Raw genomic sequence first — 23424 nt, 5'->3', positions numbered from 1 at the left:
TATTGGCACGGAGTGCTGAGAGTACCAGCTCTCTTGGATTGATTTGCCAGGGACTGTGGGACCTGGCTTCACAGTGGCCTAACCTACTGACTTATGCTGTAGATCGCCACATGTTCTGATGACAACACTGTGAGGATTTGGCGCTTACGGCGTGACTATGATAAGGAGAGATTGACATCAGGCAAAGTCAACTTGGTAGGCTGGGTCTGTCAGAAGAAACCAGAAGAGCAAAATGGAATAGGTAAGGCCCTTAGGGGTATTTTGTCCCACAACATAGGAAGAGGACTTCAGAATTCTTTGTATTTACTGGTTCAGGAAAAGCTTTCCCTTTGGCTATTGCTCTTCATTTCTTTAGAAATGTGAATTCATGCATTTTCCCAGGCCTGACGCACCATCCAGTAAAGGGCTGGTACTGCATATGCAGCCCTGGAGCTTTGAAATTTTCCTCTTGCCCAGCAGATGAATTCAATTAAATAACACTGACTTCCTCTCTTTTTGCTTTTAAACAAAACAAAGAACTCACTTTCTACAGGACAAGGTGCCTTTTCAACATTCCAGAACTATACACACCTGCTTCTAAACTCTTACATTCCATTAGAAATGTAATCTTCATTTGACTCTGTCTTGCTGTAAATTATTGTTCCAGCACAGTACAGTAGTACTTACTGTAAGACCCAGACATGTGCAGTTCAGTGATGGCTTTCTAAAATGCACCAATTCTTTCACCACTGATGTGTGTACATGGAAATCTATTCACAGATATTATAAAATAAACCAATAATAAATCATGGAGACTCCTCGCCCATCAACTTGTTAGGATTAGTTAATAAATGCCGTCCCCTTCTGGAAAGCCTGGGAGATCAGATAGGCTTTGCAGTATCCCCTGAATGTCAACAGACTTGGGTTCTGTGAGACCAAGCATGTCATGTTTTGGTCTAGAACTTAATTGTAAACACCCTGCCAGAGTCCTCACCAAGGAAACGAAGGGTCCATTAGCTCCAATGCTGATCCAAACTGCTGCAGGACCATAGAAGGATAGGCAGTCTCTTGGCACGTCCCAAACCATGTGTGAGAAGTCTTGGATCAGAGAACTAACTTAGTTTGTGTTGAACATGCATCAAGTGTCACATTAGTGTATGGTTGAAATGAAAAGGGAAGGGGAATAAACCCCTCAGCAAAGTGAATATGAAGATAACTGTATCAGAAATACAGAAATATTTAAAATTTGGACCAAAACTGAGTTGGTAGTGGCTGGTTGGTGTCATTTCCTGTGTTGGTCTATCTCCCTCTGTTGACTTTCGAAATGTGCTTCACCTTCATTGTTGTAAATACAAGTGGAAGGTTTTGTAATCCCCCATACTAGGATAACATAAAAATTAACTTTTTGCCAGTGCGTAACTGTCTTGCAGGAAACTTGCGGGACAATAGGTGGGTAAGTGCCAGCTCTCTTCCATAGTTGCTCACGACACACATTCATGCGCTTTGTTTCAGTGAGCTGCTGAGAAACTATTTCACATTCTATTCCCTGAGAAATAAATATGGACATTAGTCTTGTCAAGAAGCTTGAAAACCCAAAGCTGCCTGTACCCTGGATCTTTACAAATCGAATTTGGCAATTACACTAGATAAAATATCATTTCTCCTTGTTCTCTATGCATTAAAACAACCCAGGAGGGAAGAGGAAGCACACAGACCTTGTGTATGCAACAGCAGGCTTCCTGCTGACCTTGGCTCTTTGAACACAAAACACATGCTGTTAGAATACAGGAGCTATCTGCAAACTGATTCATAGTTGGCTAACCAAACAGCATTTCAGGACTGCTTAGATGAAATCTAGATTGCATCCTACCCATTTAAATGGAACAAATTGTGAAGTTGTGGCTGTGTGTTGACTGTTGACCTGCACTGTGGCATGCAGCAAGCACAGCTTCCTTCCCTTGAGAAATTATGTATGTAAATTTGCTAAGTGATATTAATTTCTCTGCACTTCATGTAACCAGAATCGCTAGAGCTGGGCTGTACCTTGAATTTGTGATTTTTTTGATTCTTGAAGCCCATAATGTTGCTGTAAAAATTTGATAGGGTGAGGGCAAGAGAGAGAGAAATCCCCACTGTTCGTATACATTGTGCATTTATCTGTCTGAGTCCTACCGATACATATATCATTTGACTGGCAGCTTGGTAGAGGCTTGCACTCAGTGTTAAAAATAACAGCCTTGCAGAATGTCAGTAAGTGGTTTCAATGGCAATAGACTTGACTTGTTAACAGAATTTGAGGTCTGAATGTTTGACTGGTACACAAACTGCTACAAAAAAGCTTGCTGCTTCTGTTCTGTTTCCCAGCACTGGAACACAGGCATTTGAATTACAGGCTACCTTTCATCATCCCCATCAATACAGCATCTAAACCAAGATAGCTTCCACTTTTCTAGAGGTAGTGACTCCAGAATATATTTTTAAGTCTGCCACGGTTGTGGGCAGCCACATCCTCTTTCCAGCTCATCACCCCACATTTCTCATGTATGAAATTTGTAGCTAATCACTAGTGAGAGAGGGTTGCTGAGATCACTACTACCCTTCTTCCACATCTAAGAGCTTACATTTTAAGTACAATTAATTCTCCAGCTGAGATAATATAGTCCTGTAAGTAAGTGCTCATTAAGGCCAAGATTAAAAGACCAAATCTTAGCAGTGACCCTGCTATGAGTTCATAATAACTTGCTTCAGTCTAGACTAATAAACATCATTGGGAAAGGAATATTTAACTCCACCTTGTGCTTTAAAGTGGTTGACATTTGTATTCTACTCTGTTTGCTCAGCACATGAATTTAAAGGTGCAGAGACAGTATTGGGCAATATTATATGAGAGTCTTCAGGAAGGATAAGGATCAAAAAAAGCTTATGTATAGTGTGTTATTGAGAAGTTATGTAGGTGTTTACACTATGCACATCTCACAAGTAAGTACAAGATTCTAAAAAAAATGGCATTTCATTCACACAAGACTTCAGCATCCTAATTAAGTACTTTACCACATAACAGCTAATGCTGAGAATTAAGAGTTTCAGACTAAATCCCTGGTATGCAGCAAATGTTTAGAGCCCTTTTGCTCCTTGGTGAAACCGTGTGCTTAAGGTGGCTAACGTGCTGTCTTATTTAATTGTACCACCTCAAGTTTAAGGCCAAAAAGGTTCCTTCAGATACATGACATTCCAGCATCTGAAAAGCAGGCATTGGACACACATTAGTACATCATCTCTCTTCAAAGTAAAATATCTCTTTAAAAAACAACTTAATGATTTGTTTTGGCCTGAGATGTAGCTTAAATGCGTGCTGCCCTCAGATTTATTGTGGGATTTCTAGTGTACAGCTTATAAACACTGATGACTATGCTTTGCTTTACAATGTAAGAAGTGGGCACGCAATTGAGTAGATGGATTTATATGCAGTTTATTTCATAACATACTGATGATTTCAATAGCCACTGTGCTATATGTACATGGAAATTGCTTATTAAAAAAAAATCACTTATTTGTCATGGCAACCAATCCATCAGTTACTTCCTTGGAATCTAAGACCTCGTACAAGGTGTGGGGAATTTCTAGCCTGTCCCTTTGCACTGTAAATAACTGACCTCTACCCAGTAACCTATCCTTGCAGAATATTTTCCAGCAAAAGGATAGTAGGAGTAAAGTGAAACCTTTCTTAGCTCCCACCTTAACTATCTTATTGGTGTACGAATGTCAAAGCCTAGTTGGGACAATTATCCATAATGGAGCGCATTCTAATCTAAGGCTTCATCTACCTTACAACTAGTTGTGGGACTGGGTTACAATGTTTCCTGACCTGGTTAAAAACCACTTATAAATGGTAGTGTAGATGGGATCTGATGATGTCCCCATAACTGAACTAAAGCTTTGGACAGTTCTGGGTTTTAAGTGAGCTACAGGGATACAGGTCACATCTACAAAACTTCTAAGTGCACTAAATCCTGACGCAGTTATAGCTATTGTACAGATTGGTCCTCAGGAAAAAAAATAACTGGGCTGAGGCACTTTCTAAAATATGCTTCCCTCTCTTCCCATTGCGGCTATCCTGGGAGGCCAGATTACACTGGACAAGGTCAATGACTAAAATACGTCTTGATCCTTCTGTCCATTTTAGTCCTCTGATTGCAGCTCTTTTAAGAGGTGCCAGTTACAACTGAGGTAGATGAGTGCCATCAAATAAGCATCCTGTGTTCTGTGGAGTTTTCAAAAGGGCTCAGTATTGGCCTAACTCTGCTGCTGTTGAAATCACTGGGATCTTAGAGGTGTTTAGATCTGGGATGGGGAGCATTAGACAAATAGGTAAGCTGCTAAATTCAGATTCTGAATGTCCCAGAGTTTTGGGGGCTTCTTTAAGGCTTATCTTTAATCTGTCTCTCTTCACTTGCTGTTGCTGTACTGTGTAATTCACTTGACGGTTTTGTTTCTCTTCCATCAGTACTACCGGTCACCACTCAGAGTACTCCTGCAAAAGTCTCCATGGTGGGTAGCCCATGCATTTCCTCACCACGGCCAGCAGCTTGTGCTCCCAACTATACCGGGGACCTTCCTCTTTCTACCAACACTCCAACATTCTCTCTCAAAAACCCAACAGTCAAGGCCCACACTCCAGCGAAGCAAAGTGAAGCCATATCAGGCCCTTCTCCCAAACCAACATCTTCCACCAAGATGTCCATTAAACACTGGGTTACCAGGACTCCGTACTCCTCTCCACCGGGGATGGGAACAAAGACGCCTTCTCCAAGAAAAGCTCTGGCAGAGGTCACACAGGGTCTTCCAGTGGCAGTTGGCACTCCCGTAGAACCACATTCACGGTTTGAGAAGCGAGCCAAAAGGAGGCTGGAGTCCAGCAAGGGAAATCACATGGGGCAGAAGTGTCTGAAAAGCTGCAGTTGTGTGACTGAGCTGGACCCAGTGGCTAAAAAATCCAGGCTGGATTTGTGCTTTTTGGCAGGAGGCCAAAAGGCCGGTAATGAAGACTGTCTGAGCCTTGCTGAGTTGAATAATGGAACTGAAGGAGGTGGCCAAAGCCCAAAGGAGCCATCCCTTCCTGAAAGCCCTCTTAATCAGGCAGGCTTCCAGACTCCCCCTTTTCCTTTAAAGAACTCCTGCAGGAAAGGGGCTGATGTGCTGGACAAAGAAAACAGTTCACCTGGGGGAAAAAACTGGCTGTCTGCAATGGGAGAGAAGCTGAAGACTAGCAAGGCCAGTAGCCAAAAGGCGTCTGGCAACAGCCCCCCATCCTCTCGGAGTCCCAGCACAAGACAAGAGGCAGCAACTGCAGCCAGTCCATCGGGACCTGTAAGTAGATTAGGCATGGTTACAACAGCAGAGAAAGGGTTGAACTCTGGGTTCTGTTCTCTTCTTGCTGTGTTGCACAACTCCCATTTGCAAGCAGTTAACTTGTGTATCAAAAGGATCATCAGACCTCATTGCTTGGGGGAAGAGGGGGGTGGGGAAGGAAGGGAAATCTGATATAACAAGCCCCAGTATCTCTGCCATACAGGGTAATGATGTTATCCTTCAGTGCCACCCATAGTCTTGGGAGAGAGAAGCAGAACTGGTGTTGCTCATCTGAAAATGATTTAGAACAGAGTACTGGAAAACGTTCATTGTCTATGACACTGGCACTTACAATGCAGTTCTACTCTGAAAATAGCAGCAGCACTTACTTGACAGATCTGCTGCTTACATGTATTCACAGCCATATCTGCCCACTTAGGTGACATAGATTGGCCCCCACTAGCACTGCAGACCCAACTCAGCTTTTGGAGAAAATGAGCTGAATTTTATTCTAGCTCTTGTATCAACAGAATTTGTACATCTGTAACAATTGTGGGACTAAATTCTACCCTCGGTTACAGCTGTGGAAAAACCATTGAAAACAAAGGGATTGCACAACTGTCAGAGGGCAGAACTTGGCCTGCAGACTCCTTACTACTTGTGTTGTGCAAGAAAGCAGGAACCCAGCCTGACTTTCAGATCCTAGGGTGAGTTTGCAGAGCGGTTAAAATGGTTGGCAGATGAGGAGTTTTTTGTGCTTTAGAGCAAATTCTCAATTTGCATGTTGTCACTGAATCAATACACATGGAATCCCATGATGCCCGTAACTTCCAAAGTTAGTTTTCAGAGGACTGCTGAGCTTTGTTTATAAAACTGATAACTGAGGTATGATTATTACAATCTTTAGTTACACCAGAATTTGAAATTTGATGGTAGAATATAATTTGGGCTACAAATAATCTTTGAAACTGTCATCATGACTGGGGCTTATCTTGGTAAAATTGCTTCCTATTGACCTAAATTTTGTCTCACACCAGCACTTGGGTTCATAGAGTGCTAACAATACAGGCTATTCAGTAATGCACTTCAGAGGCTTAGTCCTTTCATGATTGAATGTCTTTCTAAACAACATTCTCCAGCTCTACCACAGATTGGTCTTGATGCAAATGAAAAATCTGTGGCCTGTGTTACGCAGGTCAGACTAGATGATCATAATGATGCCTTCTGGTCTTAAAATCTATGAAATTTTGAATCTGGTGGAGACAGGGTAAAAACTAGAGCCCCTAGCTCTTCTCATAGAGCAGTAGGGTAACGCCAGGATTTTAGCAAATGTTTCCTGTCTCCAAATAGGATCTGAATGTCCCAGAAGCCATACAAATTATTCCAAAGAACATAATGGTTGTCCTTTTAACAGTATGTAACTTGGCAGCTCCTCAGTATATGCAAGCTGTCGCAGTTATGGAGGGGAGAAGCTTAAAAGATTTCTACGGTGTGTGCAGAGTTTAACCTGGAAGAACTAGATGGGGCATCTACTGTCAAATACATATGTTTATACTTGACTTGAATCTCTTCCAGGTTGCAGTCACTACAGTTTCCATGAGGAAGATCTGCACGTACTTCCATCGAAAGTCACAGGATGACTAGTGCAGTACGCTGCATTTGAAAGAAACTGTAGCCCTGGATGTTGACACACCACTGGTGCTACCAAGGGTGGATTTAGCAACACAGAAGGAGGAAGACACTAGGATTAGCCAATGCATTGTTGGCCCTTAATAAAGTTGGATTTTTTTATTCTCTTGTTCTTTAAATTCTTTTATAAAATCTATTACACTCTGTAGCCTCAAGTTATTTGAACATGAAGTACGTAGGATGCTAATTAATGGAGACTCACATGCCATTAACATGAAGTAGGTGATGGATTTTAAAATATATGTTTGCTTTTAATACGTCACTCAGTTAAATGTTCTCCATGAGTTCTTTTGCACATGGCATCTGTGAAATGCTCTAGTTATCTCTGGAAAGAGCACCTTTGATGTGTGTTATTAACATCGTCAAACACAACTTGTCAGTTGATATTTGTTTTATTATGTCTGATCTTGAAACTTTTGTTTCAAAATCACATCTTGGCAAAACACATACCATCTCTTTTTGATAGCAGCTGAATAGAGATGGCGGTGGAGAAACTGTTGTTGCAGATAGACGGGAGCCACCATTTCTGCTAAAGGATATTTCTACAGCTTGTTCCTCTTGTATAACAATGACTCTCCCATTTCGGCAAAGAAGCTTGTAAATTCGACTTAACTGCCTGTAAATACAAAACATTTTAATGTTCCAGAGTGTCTGTCTTACTGTTCCGGTGTTGCATGTGGTGCTTGCTGTGTGAGGAAAAAATACAGCATAGCTAAGGGCATTTTTGCCTCCTTTTTAAAAAAATTCCCCTCTCCTACCACCTGCCAAGTTTACTGCTTTCCATACTCCTGCCTCTGCTAGCCCAAGGACACCCATGGTAGTCTTGTAACCATGGAGACCATGGCTGTCGAGGCTGGAAGCCTGATCGCCCCTTTTAAATCAAATATCGTCAAGGTCGGTTAGAAGTTCAGATTTTAGTCTATCCCAAACAAAATTGGCTTTAGAAGAAAGCATTCCATACTAGCTTATTGACCTTTTATGGATGTAAATTGTAGCATAACTGTCTTGATGTTGGAGGCAGGGAAAAAAAAATCCACTTTACAGAGTTAAGGTTGTAATATTAATATTAATGCTTAAAAGGCTTGGATTGGAGAATAATGTATATAATTGGGTAGTGTGATTATGGTAGGCTGTCCCAAATGAGGTCAGGATTCTGCAGCTAAAGCTCTTTGTCACCACTGCTGGTTGTTCAGACTGAAACCTCTTGCTGGTGCTAAAACGTAATGAAGGGACACTGAGGTGTAATGAGCCAGACAGAATTCAAATAGATATGTTACGCTAATGATGACTAACTCACAAGTTACTGGTTCAATACAGGAGTAACTGGCTGAAATTCTAAGGTCTGTATTTTACAGGAGGTCAGACTAAATGATCCAGTGGTCCCTTCTGCCTTAAAAATCTATGAAAGTCTGTCTATTTCAAGCCTCAGGATTGCAGACCTACTGAATGTTATTTAAAGGAACACAATAGAATTAAGTCACACTTTTGTCTGAAACTTTTGCACCTACTAATGTTAAGTGATATATTTCTATAACTGAAATGGATTAGAGGAAAAAAAAATTATATTTTACTGTGTGCATTGGAAAGCACTTTATGTAGTCTGACATAATGACAGGTTTCAGAGTAGCAGCCGTGTTAGTCTGTATCCGCAAAAAGAAAAGGCGTACTTGTGGCATCTCAGAGCCTAACAAATTTATTTGAGCATAAGCTTTTGAGAGCTACTGCTCACTTTATCCAGTGTGGTAGCTCACAAAAGCTTATGCTCAAATAAATGTGTTAGGCTCTAAGGTGCCACAAGTACTCCTTTTCTTTCTGAGTACTCTGTTTCATTGAGCCCTGCATCGCCAGTTTCTCTTTACACAGCAAGGAGGGAGAGAAATACACTATGTTTTAAAAAAAAAATTGTGATGATAAAACTGCGCTGTTGGCAGGAGGACTCAAAGGCAGGTATAGAACCTGAAATTACTTTCTAATTTTTGTAACATTGACTCAGTTTCAAGTTGACAGCAGCCATCGAGCTTTGGAGAAATATCAAACTAACATTAAACTGGACAAGTAAAATATATTTCAGCCATATATGAAACCTTGCTTCAAAAATTGAGATCTTTAAGTGGTAACTGAGTCAATCCAATATCTTGAGCTAACTAAGACTAAAAAAAACCTGACACTTTGATGTTCAAAAGTAGCTCACCATTAAACTTGACCTTAAAGGGTGGGAGGAATTGAAACTTAACACAGAGGGCAAACTAGGCAATAGGCCAGTTTAATGTTCTGCTAAGTATCTTACACACTTGTAACCAAACTCTGCTGATTTGTACTCTGTATTGCCAGTGGTTTCAGGGGGGCTGCATAACGAGTATAAACCCTCACAGAAATTCCATAGGTGTCCCCCCCAACCCCAGCTTTGTGAGGTTACAGTTGTGAGGGGATAGGATGGTGAGGGTAAAATTTTGGTCCTCTTGAAGTGAATCCCTCTCATACTTTTCATACTATCTTCCACTTCTGGGACTAACTCCCACACCTGAATCCTTACTCATCTCTACTCCTCAGCTGATTATTCAGGGGTTTAGAAGTGTAAATGGGCAAAATACCTGGTCAGATAATCTTCAGTGGGAATGTGAGAACCCTTTTCCTTTCATGGCAGCTCTGCACAGCTTCTTACCTCAAGCACATAAAATCAATTTGGCTAACACTATGAAGACACAAAACATAACTCAATCCCCTATTCTTATGTAGTCAAAGTGACACAGTCTGATCCTGACAAAAAGCTTGGCTCCAGGGGAATAAGAAAGGAACCGTTCATATGAATCACTTGGTTTGTGATGTGACAGTCTCTTGCTTTCAGACTGCGGAGAATTGCATAATGTGGTTTAAGACAACTAGTAATGTCTTTACCTGGGGCATCTGCTCAAGCACTTAATATGTATGTCCCCAAGCAACTGAACCCACCTGCCTGTCTTGACAGAACCAAATGTATTTCGAAAACAGGTTTTCTCCTACATGATCCCCAAATACTCTCTAGCCTCAGACTTCACAAAAAAAAACAAATTAAAAATTCTCCATAATAAATTATTCCAAAATCCTAGTATTCTAGCTCTCCTCCATTCCCAACAGGAGTGCTGATTCTCTTCCCAATAGTCTTATGGAGTGTGCCTTACATTCTTTGCCATTTTATTCATGCTGGGAATTCTGCTGCAGATGTCATACGTCCAGTCAGAATTGTCTGGCCTCTTAATTATACCTCGGTCAGTCCTTGTATCTTCCTTTTCCCTAGAGATTGATTTCTGTAAGTCACCTCTCAGAACTATACTGTTGTGGTATTGATGAATATTTGCACCCCTATTCTATTGAATGCGGCAAAGATATTTGCAAGAATTTAGGTTGTGATGTGCTTCCTGCATCATTGGGAAACTAGACCTTTTTCAGAAATGCCTAAGTGAGACTATAGGTAAAATTTTCAAGTGCCACCTAAATCACTTTTTAAAGTGGGACTTAAGAGCCTAAATCATTTTGGCTTTTCTTAACGCGTGACCCATAATTGTGCTGGCAATGATTTTGTGTTTCAGATGCACATCCCCTCTTAAGACTCACTACTTATTGTAACTGTTGTAACTAGTGTCCATTTTCCTGTTAATGTTTGTGTCAGATTCTTCTGGCTGGTTAAATTAATTTGTTCCCATATGAATGTTTTGAATTGTTGAACCTAGGATTTCATATTTTATCTATCCTGTTCTGTATTTGGGAATTTAATTGTATGATCCAATTTTGCTTTGGAAACAAGCATTCTCCAACCAGGAATTTGCCATGAGAATCCCATTAGACACCCACATATGCCACCATGTTGAGAGGTCCCTTTGTTGCAGGCACATGCATTCTGAGGTCTCTTCCAAAAGTTTCTGATCTTTCAATATTTCTCAAGATAAAGCCTTAGAAAGACTTGTAGATTCCACTGGCACTAGGTGGGAAGCAGTGCTTGGGAGTCTTTCTGTCCCCAGGTCTATTGTGCTCAAGACATTTTAATGCTGACTTAAGCACTTGTCTATATGAGAGGTAAATTGTCAGCCTCTAATACTTTTCAATCACTCAGTAAAATAAATGAATGACTTCTTACCCCAGTGTAGCATTTTTGTGCCCTCATGCAGAAAACTATTGCTCATTGACCTCCTTTGGATTTCTTTGACTTCCCAGCCTGCAAGATAGACCAAACGTCAGATTTTGGGCATAGAAGGTGTTTTGCTACTCAGTAATCTCTTTCGTGGGTTTGGAATAGCCATAGAGTGGCTTTGACCATAACCATTGCTCTGTTTAGACAGTGGAAAAAGCCAGAGATCATAGAAAAAAGTGACCAAATAAAGCCAGTCCCAAGGATGGGAGGGGGCACACCTCCATAGTTTATTTTAAAGTAGTTTGTCTAAAGGGATGCTTAAAGGGAATAGACCCAAAGCTCACTTAGGGGATTTTTTTTTTTTTAAAAGGGGAGGTGGGGTGAGGAGTAATGCCAGTAGCTTTGTAGCAATGAGTGCTACAATACTAAAGCAGCATGAACCTAGGGAGATGAAACCAAAATTCTGCTTGGGAACTACATTTCATTTCTAAACTTCCAACTGGTTGTTTTTAAAGAGAACAAAAATCTATTAAAATTATGCAAACTTTTTTTTGCTTTTTCAGGTAAAGGAAACAATTCTCAGTCTGATGCCATGAATAGATTACTATTGAAAGATCCTGCTAGCCCAAGCTTCTGCAGATATTCATAGATTCTGAAGGCCAGGAGGGACCATTATGATCATCGAATCTGACCACCTGCATAACACAGGACCCAATAATTTCTGCATCAAACCCGTAACTTCTGCTTGAGCTGTAGTACCTCTTCTAGAAAGATATACAGTCTTGATGTAAAGACTGCAAGTGGTGCAGAACTCACCACATCCCTAGGTAAGTTGTTCCCATGGGTAATTACCTTTGCTGTTAAAATAGCTGTACCTTATTTCTAGTCTGAAATTGTCTAACTTCAGCTTCCAGCCACTCAGTATCATTCTGCCTTTTCCTACTAGGTTGAAGAACTGTCTGTCAGAAAATCTCTTCCTTATGTAGGTACTTGTAGACTGTGATCAAATCACCTCTTAACCTTCTCTTTGAACTAAATAGTTTGAGGGTATTTCAGTATTTAGCAGTTTAAAGGCCTAAAGGAAGTACCTGAGGGCCACCCCTTTCCCCCTGCCATAATACCACAGCTGGGTGCCACTGGTGCAAATGAGAAGGAGCTGCTGGCAGGTCACCTGGGGGGTCCTACAGCTTGGGAATTGCTTCCCCAATGTTGGTCTGAAAAAGTGCAGGAGGACTGGGCAGGAGGTAAATAGTTAGGTCGTGAAGCTTCAGTTATCCAGGATTTTTGGTCTGGATCACAGAGCGCATAGCTGCTGTCTAGTTGCATGGGAGGTCTACTGCCCAAGTATTTAATGCTGAGGGTGCTCAGAGCACAGGGATAAGTATGCCCTTTAGTTTGTATATATCTAAATAAGTAAAGGCCAAATTGACCTAGCAGAACATAGAATTCTTCTGTTGCAATACCTATGCCTACACAACAAGACATTCCTGTTATTCATGGCTCTCACCCTCCCAATTGTTTCATCCTTGCGAAAAAGCCTCACTTCAGTTTATTTTTCTATTATTGTTCTTGCAGAAGTATTTTAACTTGCATCTATAAAATCATTTAATAGTAATCAAATAACCCCCCACCTCCCTGTAGTACTCTAAACCAGGCTCATTCTGTATGTTACAGCAATGACAAAGTAGGCCAGGAGGCCTTTCTGTGTTGACATGAGTTTAGCAAATATTGTCACACCACATTCTTGAATTATTCAGTGTCACCATTATTTTCTATGTCACCAACTTACTTGGATATACTGAGGGAAGAGGGGGAGAGCGTTTATCAAGTGTGATTATGAAATCCAGTGGATTCCAAAAACACCATGTGACAGATACAAAATAAAACAAGCCCTGATATGCTTGAGCAGGCTCTGCATTTTGCTGTAGGTGCACTTGTGTGTAGTCACTGGTGGGTAGGTAACAAAGTTAGAAAAGTTGCATCATGAGAAGCTTAAAGTGCAATCATTTTAAGACAGGAGTAATGAAGCAGTTAGGGGGTAACTGACATTCGTGTGAAGTAGACAAGAAAGATGCCTGGCCATGCAAGAATCAAACTAAAGTCAACAACAAACTCTATGCAAGATACAGGTAAGAAAATAGACAATAAAATTCCCTTTCAGATACTTACTCCAGGGAGGCTGCATTAGTTAGCAGTAAGAGCAAGGGAGTGGGAGCCAAGAGGTCTAGGTACTGATTCCTGTACTTTGGCTTCCCCCATCTGTGAAATGGCAATAATGGTTATTCACCTAAGTAACATGGCTTGAGACTGTTAGGTGAAAGGTACTATGTAAGTGCAAAGTATCGAACTACAATTCAGAGAAACAAGGCATTAGGAAAACTTCCTCCTAACCTAAAAGGAATTTGCTAAGACATGACAATTAGACCCTGACAAACTCTGGAGCAGTACCCAGGAACCATCATGGAAACAGTGTTGTATATCAGAAAGGAAATAGTAGCAATAAAAATGGCTTGATGTTGTATAGCATGGGCTTGGGCAGTTAAATATTAAGTCTCATGTCTAGGTCTTAGTTGTTTGCAATGTTGTAGCCGTGTTGGCCCCAAGATATTAGAGAGACAAGGTGCGTGAAGTAATGTCTTTTATTGGACCAACTTCTGTTGGTGGGAGAGACAAGCTTTCAAGCTCCACAGAGCTCTTCTTCAGATTATAGTGACTAAATACATGCACCTTGTGGCAGTGACCTTTTCTTCCTCATTGGCTGAGAAGGGCCTATCTCACTTTTGGATTTATGTAAATGATATTACACTCTGTCCTATCATGTGCATTCCTGCAGCAGCTAATCACTCGCTGTCTTGCTACCACATTTCCATTCCTGATATCTTTCTACTTTAATTTTCTTAGGGATGGGGAGAAGAGGCGTTCATTTGAAAAGCACTCTTGTGAAGTTAGTGCTTGTCAGAAGAGCGTGCTTGACAGCCCTGGATCCTGGAGTTCTGCTTAGCCATAGTACAGATACACCAGGGGCAAAAGCTTCCTCAAACTACCATTATGTGAAGAGACCATTTCTAGAGCAAAGAGGTCTAGTATTCAAGCTTACTCATTCCTTGGCATCTCTGCCAACAAAGCTGCTCCTTGATCAATTGTGGCACTGTGATTGGTTTGTTTTTTGTGAGGTGGACGCATGGCGCCTAGCCTAGCCTAAGACCAATCTCACTTCACGTAGCTCATGTGGCCAGCAGATGGTCACTTGTCCCAGTTCCCTTGGGGCACCTAGTTTCCTAACATCTTCAAATTTTAAACAAGGCTTTCAAAAGAGCACTATCCAGTTTCAGCCCCCACGGCTTTGCTGCCATGCTGAAATGCTTCTTTACTACACTTTCTAACTGGGCCAAGTTTATGATAAGTTCAAATTCAATCAAGTTTACAAATACCACATTTACATTTCATAATATACTAGAGCTCCTTCCCTGTATATAAATAGGAGAAAGGTTTTACAACACAGAAATTCCCCAGTATATACTATAGACAAGTGCAGCTCAGAATTAGCAATGAAAATTATTGCAGGTCCTGGAGGCAAAATTATGCTAGCTAGAAGACACAATGCAAGCAAGATTTAGGTGAAGACTTGACTGTATTCTCTAAGGCCCTATTCAGCAGAAATGATATATACCCTGCCCCATTGCCTTCGTATCAGCATAATGTAGGTGCGTGGGAAGTACGAGAACATGTTCCCACACCTTTTCAACAGAAAGTCTGGCCACTTTTGTGTATTCTATTGAATAATTAAAGTGATGGAGACTGTGAGAGTACATCCTTTCACATCTACATATGGCAAAATGCAGCCTTCTGCAGAACAAAGGGCAGCCTCTGCTGCCCACAAAACTTCATTTTTCCAGTTACTCTATCTAAAAACTGGATTAGCAGTAGATTATCCTTGTGATAAGTAGGGCACAGACTTGAAGGCTTGCTGTTCCAGGCCAGGACCCCAACTCTTAGTAATCAGATGTTGCTCTCATTGACAATATGTTCTTTGAGATTGATCCAAGACCACTTACAAGCTGTGTGTGTATATATTATATAAATGAAATGGTTCACTCACAACTGAAGGGCGACTGCCTCGGCACTGAAACGTAGCTACTGTTTCATAGCATAAGGTAACATTACACATTCATTTCTGTAGCAACCTCCACTCATGTCCAAGAGTTATAGTGGTATCTCCAGGCTTTGAACTTTTGGCCTGTTTGCTAAATAATCGCTTTATAATGCTGCCAGTAATCGTTCATTTGTAGAAAATCCTGCTACCAGATCACCCCCGAGCTGTTTCATTATTCAATGACACTGAGGGGCAACAAATCATTCCTATAGCAGAGAGGTTCATTCAGTGTTACAGTGACCAGGTCCATGAATCATCATGCCACTATGGTTTGTAAACTAATTGACACAAGCCTCTGCTTTCTAAATAGTAAGCAACCAGCTGAAAGCTCATGACACAGATTGTGCACTGGGGCAGAAGCAACGAGGGAAAAAAAGGTACAGATGTTGGTTCTGTCTGAGGCATGTCCTTGATTGTATGGGCTTTTAGTGAATGCAAGATCAGAAAACAGATCATTTTGCTCTTAGCTACACAGAGTCGCTTTTTTAAAAACTCCCAAGTTATTTAGAAGCTTAAATCTTACTGATTTTTTTTAAATGAAACTTAGGCTCTTAACTCACTTTTGAAAATTTTGTCCCCAATCAACACTAAAGTCATAAGCTTGGGGACAACCTGCAAGTGCCCCTGTGCAGATCTCCTGCAGGCACAAAAAACATGCATGTTTTCATGTCCAGGCAACTTCCTGCTGTCAGACATGACTGGAGAGTGTTCCCCTTGTACATTAGCTCTTGTCTGGCACCTTGTACATAATTGGGGAGGAGGGGGCAATTTTCTTTCCAGGGATAGAAGATGAGACTCAGCATTCTGCTCTGCTGTGAGTTGTTGCCCAAGCCTGGTGTGTGAATTCCACAAGCAAAGGGCCAGATTCTCAGCTGGTGTAAATCAGCATATCTCCTCTGGTCATAGGAGTTACACCAATTTACACCAGTTGAGAATATGGCATGCTGCATACAAAGTTTGGATTCTAAATTCCATCACTGGCTGCAGTCCCATGAGCCACAATCTATTTAATTCCAATCTATTTGAATAGAGCTCTTCAAGATTACCTCCTATCTCCTTTAAAGAAGTAAAAGCCATATTTACTTAGTCCTTTCAAACGATGGCATTTATTCAAAATACATAATAAAGCTTAATCCTCTGTAAAAATACTTACACTGCTACTATAGGCTGGCAATCTAAGAGTTGTCAAGAGATGAAGCTTTTCCATCCAATCATACCACGACCATGTTTGTTTGTTTTGCATATTTTTGTTTTCAAATAGGTTCAGAGTTCAGTGCAATGAATTGTCATTTCAGATTTTTAGTAAGACCAAACACCACCAGATGGCAGTTCTTAGTTTAAATTAAGCTATGCTTTCATGCTCCGTTGCAGTCACCTGTCTTATTTGCTAAGCCTCTGGCCTATGCAGCCTCGCCATAACTGAACCATGGAAACTTTTTTCACAGTAATAAATTATCTGTTTTTATTTATCTTGTTTTCTCAATAAAAATACAAATCTTACCTCAGCAGGTCTGCAGGAAGCAAAAGGCTAGTGTCTTCACATAAAAACATCTGCAATTTTTCAGGGTTATTTTAAAGATGAAAGCTATTGAACTCTGATGCAATAGTGGAACAGCACACAGATTACATGCATGAAAGCATTTGCTCCCCTCTGATTTTGATTTATCTATGCCCTGCATTTTGCTAATTTTTCATCACTGCAGGTGTTGGTTTGCAAATCAAACATTTGTCTGTGAGAGTGTGACATTTTTCCCATGGAGAAATGATACCTTAGCGGTGTCTCTTTCAAACATATGTGAAGTACTGCGGTATAATTTGGATGCTTCCACAATGACTATTTACTAGATTCATACATAAAACAAAGAACAAATAGACTGGTAATTTGCAATCACTGCACTTCTCATCTGAGAATCTCAAAGTGCTTTACTAAGGTGGGAAGGATTAGCTACATGTTACAGAGAGAGGAAGTGAGGCATAGAGCAGTGATGATGGCAGTGCTGTGTAAACACAATAGATTAGTCCAGAGTTGAAGATGAATTTCCCTGTCTTTTCTTTGTTTGATTTAAAGCTCAAATCTTTTGTAGCACATCATTAGCACGAAAGAGAGCTGCTGCCAACATAGTTTGAATGCCTTTTATGGTACTGTATGTGACTTTATTTATACCACCTTTGCTGTACAAGCTATAAGATTCTATCAACAGAGTTCCCGTTTTTCATGGCAAAAAGCTTCACCTTTGTTCTTTCTTGTCAGTATGCCTCTGCTTAAATTGAGCCCAGCTTTTAAAAGACAACTTGGGGGGGGGGGGGGAGAAGAGGATATTTCTCTTTGTGTTAAAGAGAATAATTTCAAAAGGTTTACTTGTTCCAAAGTGTATCAAAGACATGTTGGGAAACTCAATGGAAAGGGAAAAAACCCACGTGAACAAAAGGCACAGTTTAATATTTCAAACTCTATCTTATGTCAGCTGCAGTTCTGTTTTATCTGTGCAGCCTTGAGATAATCACACTGCAGGCAGCTAAAAAGGAAGTGCAGTTCTGTGGTATTTCAAACCCCACCTTGAAATAGAGACTTCAACACCTACCAAAAACTGTGTGTTAAATTAGGTCTGATATAACACAATTTCTCCTCTCGTGATTTTCCTCCAGGCTCTATTTGTCTATTAAATTTCTCTCCCACTCACTCACAAAGCAGGAGGCCACGGCCCATATTTGCGTTTATGGTAGATATTCTTCCTTGTTAGCCTGCCTGCTGGTGAGTAATTAAATTAACTAGTTCAAGGGAATATGTGTTGCACTTCTTTAAATCCTGCTGGTCTCTCACCTTCAGGAACCATGGAGAGGAAGGATGGTTGTGTAGATAAGGTACAGGTATGAAAGCTAGGAGCTCTAGGTGCTATTTCTGGCTCTAGCAAATGCTTAACTCTGTGACCTTCAGCAAAGTAGTTAATTTCTCTGTACCTGCTTCCCTATTTGTAAAATGAAGATCATGCTGTCCTACTTAACCAGCACGTCATGGAACCCAATATTTGTAAAGTGCTTTAAGATCTTCGTACAGGAGGAGCTATAAATGTACAATTATTCTATATGGGTAGATAGTGTGACATCCAAAGGACTGAGGCAAAATCACATTATCTAAAAATCCAACAAACTGTCAGCGCCTGCCTCCCTTAGAGCTGGGGATGCCAAAAGAACTCTGTTTCAATTCCCATTCCCCCAGCCTGCACCCCAGCTAATAGAGACGGGATAGGTCATTACAATGGATCCCTTCATACGTAGATTGATTTCAGTTGATATGTGATATTTTAAGATAGTAAAAAGGAGATTAATTTATTGTACAATTTCTTCATGGTGAAGATATACATTTTTTTGCTGTTAAATTATCCAGCAAAATCTTACAGTCAAAATGCCAACTCTGCCTAGTCAGTGGATAGGTGCCATGTTTTACTATATTCCATAGGAAAGTTAACTTCTGGAGCAACAATGGAATTCCCTGCTCTTTGGCCTGCTTAGATAGAAGAACACTTGCTGATTTGATCCTCTCATCTGTGATAGCAGGGTCAGTTTCCCCAAGCTGCTCCTCTTAGGTCTTCACCATTCAGCTGTGTGCTGTGCCTCTAACTGCTTAGAGGCATAACCAGCTAACACCACAATTTGTGTCCACATGGTTAGTAATGTGTTGATAACAGGTGAATCTGAACTGTGTACCAGCCCTGCTAGCTGCCTACTCCGGCATTGTTTGACTGCAGGAAGCGGCTAGATGATTCTGCTGTATGGATAGGGAATCCCCAGCCCTGCCACTATTACCAGTAAATCTTGTCCTTCCCTAACTGTGCTTCCTTTGCCTCTCTTCAGCACAAAGTTTCATACAAGCAGGCCAAGCATGTTTAATAGCAGAGCTACTTTTGCCAGCTGAAAACAGAGTTCATTCATCTGAGCAGGCTTGCTCTCCAACACACTTCCTGCTGGTTGCCAGGCAACAGTATTAGCACTGTTGTGCTTGGATGTTATGCAACCTTTGCTGTTCTGCTTTTTTTATTATGAGAATCTACACATTGCCAAAATAGGATGTTTCCCTCCTCCCCCCCACATCCCGGAAAAACATGGAGATGTGTTTTTTAAAAAACCAACACCGTGAGCAATTGCATTTTATTAAATGCATCAGGTTTTAAAAAAACCCTCAGACATAAATAAGCCTCTTCCTGGAATTACTTTGCAGAACGCTGCACCTAAATGGTACTCCAGGTTCATGTTGTCAGAGCTCACAGTAAGAGGTTCTCACAATAACATTTCCTGTCTCCTCTTGCACTGCCTGGATGTTGTTCACATTATGCATTTGCAAACAATGTATTTGCTTAAAAAGCAATACAGGAATAGAAACTGCAACATGTGGACAACATGATTTATTTACAGTGGTGCCCACTACATGCTTTCCAAAAGAGGAGGATGGTTGCTGCTCCCAGGAACTTACTTTCTCAGACTAGACAGACAAACAGACAGAGATTCGGGAATGGACACACCACCAGGCAACTTATAGACAAGTCTATTCAAGTCTCCCTGTAAGTAGCACAGCAGAAGTGGGTCCTGAAAGTGGGTGTCATAAGTCTTTCTTTGTTGCTAGACTTGCATTAGTTTAGATCAAGCAAGATATAACATTACAAAAACTTCTAACTTATTCTAATGGATTGGACTGGATGTTATAGGTGTTTAGAGAGAAAGAAAAACTACAACACTGATAGGCTGGAAACATCAACTGAAATTGCACTGAAGAAATGAGAGTTTAGGGCTAAATCTTACCCCTCCATGTATGGGTGCAGAGGCCCTTGAAAGTGAAACCAGTACAGTTCTGCACTGCAGATAGGTAGAGGTAGGGGAGTAAGGGAGTCACATGCGGGATGCTTGGGAGCAAAGCTAAATGCCTTGTGTAGACCTGCGTGACACTCATATATTTGGCAGTCCTGTCACACCTGCCTGCACTCAGATCAGAGGGCATAAGACAGAGAGATCCTCCAGCTCAGAGCACCTTGGTGGTGCACTGAGGTACACTGGGCTGGGAACCAGCAGACAGTCATTACTGCTAACCGACTCATACCCATACTCCAAGAGGCGGGCAGACAAATATCATTTTTCCCATTTTACAAATAAGGCATGTGAGCTTGCACAAGGTCACTCCAGGCACAGCTGGGAATAAAATCGAGCTCTCCAATATGACAAAGCCAAGTCTCATTCCCTCAGTCACTGACCTTCAGACTCAAATCTATGGACTTGGCTATCTTGTCTCTAACCAGTGATATAATGACTAGACTACACTCTACACTCACAGCCAGGAACAGAACCCAGGAATCCTGGTGCCCAACATTCCACTCCTGTCTCAGAAATTATTGTGCAAAATGCCTTATTCCCCGTTAGACGTGGTCCACTCAGAGAAGAACAGTCTACTTCTGCTGCAAGCTGTTTCATTAGCTCAAGTGGAACAGGTCTGTGCCATGCGTCTAAAGGTCATGCCTGGGTTCAAACACTACAGATGATCCCTGTGGGGAAAAAGTAGTATGTGATCATGTCACTAGAGGCTGTGAGATAATACACAGAAAGAGGCAGAATTATGGTTTCACAGGCAACCATAATCCTGGCATTTCCTCACTTCTGAGCGCTTGACATTGTAACTTTAATATTATTTTAACTACAGTATATATTACCTATAAAAATGTTAAAGGAACATTAAAATGTAACTACTACTCAACCTCTATTCTAGAATGTTTATTCCATTTTTGACCCTGTTGTTAATGGAACATTTCTTTATTTTGGTTCTGAACTATAAAAGGGGTGCTGGATTCTATGATTTAGGAGTAAATCCATTGTCCAACCTAAGTAACTTAGCGGCTTTACTAGGGGTGGGGGTGGGAAGATGGGAGAGGAGTAATCCTCTCCCAAGCATAGCTGCTCAGCTTTGTGCAGCTGTCACGTTTTATGCAAATTAATGAGGTTACTTGTAAATTTACCACCTCACCAATGCACCTCAACTCTGATGTGCTAGGATTAGCTCTAAGGGTGAGGACAGTTTAGTCTCTAGACCCATTTATTCCCGATGTACCTGTTGAGACTGTCAGTAAAGGTACCAGTTGTCTCATTAGGAAGTGTGCACTGTGGAACAATGCACTAGCTTTTTCTATTCTGGGTTCAAATTCTGGGTTTTTCTTGTCTGGGTTCAAAATCCTGAATGTGTTTACATGTGAAAATGAGTTGGATAGCCTCATTCTAGTCCTGATTTGTGCACCTCAGAAAAATCCGTGCTGTAATTAGCAGTCTTTGCTAAAGTGAAGCCTGGGACTGGCCAGTAATGTTGTGGCTAATCAATAGAGAGGTGCATTGACAGAGGTAAGTGAGGGAAGCTTACACAGTTCCTTCCTAAACTATTCCTCATTCAGCACTTTATTGCTTTACTTTTATCAGCACTAAGTGTACACATGCTGAAAATAATTTAGAGATTGCATAAGCCAGCCCATGTGCTGCTTGAGAACTCAGATTTGTCAGACTGTGCGTAGGTGAATTTTTTTAAAGAGTAATGTACTGTTTTTTTTCCCCCAGATATAAACAAAATTTCTCAAGCACACTAGCTCATATTTCGTACAGAGAATCATCTCATTCTTCAGCTTTATGTGCACTCTTTACTCATAGTAGGCAAGATCTTTTCTTAAGACTATAAGGTGGGGACACTTAAATAGTGAAAGCACAATGTTGGAGGCTGATCAATTTGAAAACTTGGAGCCATTCAGTATACAGAGAGCTACTGTCGGTTCAATCTATAGAAGCAGATTTGAGACCCTTCAGAAAATTAAATAATATACATTTGAAGGATAGTTTACTGAATCACAGCTGTTTTACGCTCTTCCTATGTGCCCTATTAAATTATTAATCGCCATCAGCATGTGGGTGCTGACTTCATCACAGTGGCAGACATACTCCCTCCCCCTAAGAAATTACATTCAAGGTTTGCTAAAAATCACTGAATAGTATATATTGCCTCAGTACATCAAGAGATCACATCACTCGTTTATAATAAACCACTTATTTTAACACCAGTCAATAAACTTCTAGACATACCTGTGAAATTACCCAGTTCCTTTGATTTCATATTGATATAATACATTTATTTGGCTTAAGCAGGGATATGCATGTATAGTATACGTGAAACATACTGTCAGGCTTCTATGTTCCCTCAATTTGTTTCTGTAACCCTTTGGCTATTTTGAAATCTACATGCTGTTTGTTTTTATCCCATGCTCCCCAAGTAACAATAGCATATGTTCAGTGACAATGCAGTCTGATTGCTCTCTGCATACAGTACGTTTTAACTATACAGCACCCAGAGATCTTTTCAAATGTTAATGTACTAAAGCATGGTCTATACTAGAAAAGTAGTTCAGTTTAACTAGGTCGGTCAGTGTGTGAAAAGTCTGAAATCCCTGTGCAATGTAGAGAAGCCAATCTAAGTCCCCATGTAGACAGCGCTAGGTCAACAAAAGAATTCCTCTGTCAACCAAGCTACCACCTCCTGGGGAAGTGGATTACCTACATGGACAGGAGACTCCGTCCTGTCAGCTTAGGTACTATCTACACTGAAGCACTACAGCAGCGAAGCTGTGCCACTGTAGCACTGTAAGTGTAGACGAGCCCTAAGACTCATATCAGCCCTTGTGAGCTGGGCAAGTAGTGTACTCCCCCTTCTTATATCTGGAGAAATTGATGCAAAAATAAGGCAAGTTGCCCAAGCATGTCCTTTACACAGCACTATTCCATTAACATAAACGGGCCTTTAATGAGTTGGGCAAAACCTGACGGAAGTGGGAGGGTATAACTGTTGCCCTTCAAATAAGATAGCGGTAAGAAGTCATTAAGCTCATTTATAGAATCAGGTAGCTAAAACAATAGGAGCTTCCAGCCAAAACACAGGCACATGCAACAACACAGAAATGGAGTCATGTAAGCAGAGAGGATTTCACTGGCTATTATTTAGTGGAGGGGTGAGTGTGTGAGAGAGAGAAGCAGGCAGGAAGCAAAAAGAATAGAGAAGCTCAAAGAAAGAACAGAAAGCCAAGGACATGGCCTGAATAAGCATTGGGAGCATGGTCCTAAGAAAAGAAAAGGAGAGAAT

The 23424-nt window shown here is 40.9% G+C and overlaps 2 protein-coding genes across 4 annotated transcripts in view; one reads left to right on the top strand and one right to left on the bottom strand.

Moving 5' to 3' along the window:
* The window catches only part of DTL (denticleless E3 ubiquitin protein ligase adapter), a 33155-nt gene extending 25549 nt beyond the window's left edge, over positions 1–7606 (top strand). For all 3 annotated transcript variants that reach the window (XM_074949297.1, XM_074949295.1, XM_074949296.1), the window contains 3 exons: positions 103–241; positions 4484–5346; positions 6904–7606. In XM_074949297.1, the coding sequence (XP_074805398.1) occupies positions 103–241; positions 4484–5346; positions 6904–6972 (1071 nt within the window). In that variant the 3' untranslated portion in view covers positions 6973–7606. The remainder of the gene's footprint in view (positions 1–102; positions 242–4483; positions 5347–6903) is intronic.
* INTS7 (integrator complex subunit 7) overlaps positions 1–23424 on the bottom strand; it is a 130411-nt gene that overhangs the window by 61948 nt on the left and 45039 nt on the right. The gene's annotated exons all lie outside the window — the stretch shown is intronic.

The sequence above is a fragment of the Natator depressus genome, chromosome 3, assembly GCF_965152275.1.
Source record: "Natator depressus isolate rNatDep1 chromosome 3, rNatDep2.hap1, whole genome shotgun sequence".
Lineage (NCBI taxonomy): Eukaryota > Metazoa > Chordata > Testudines > Cheloniidae > Natator > Natator depressus.
The sequence above is the reverse complement of the archived record's forward strand: the minus strand, read 5'-3'. Positions and strand labels throughout refer to the sequence as shown.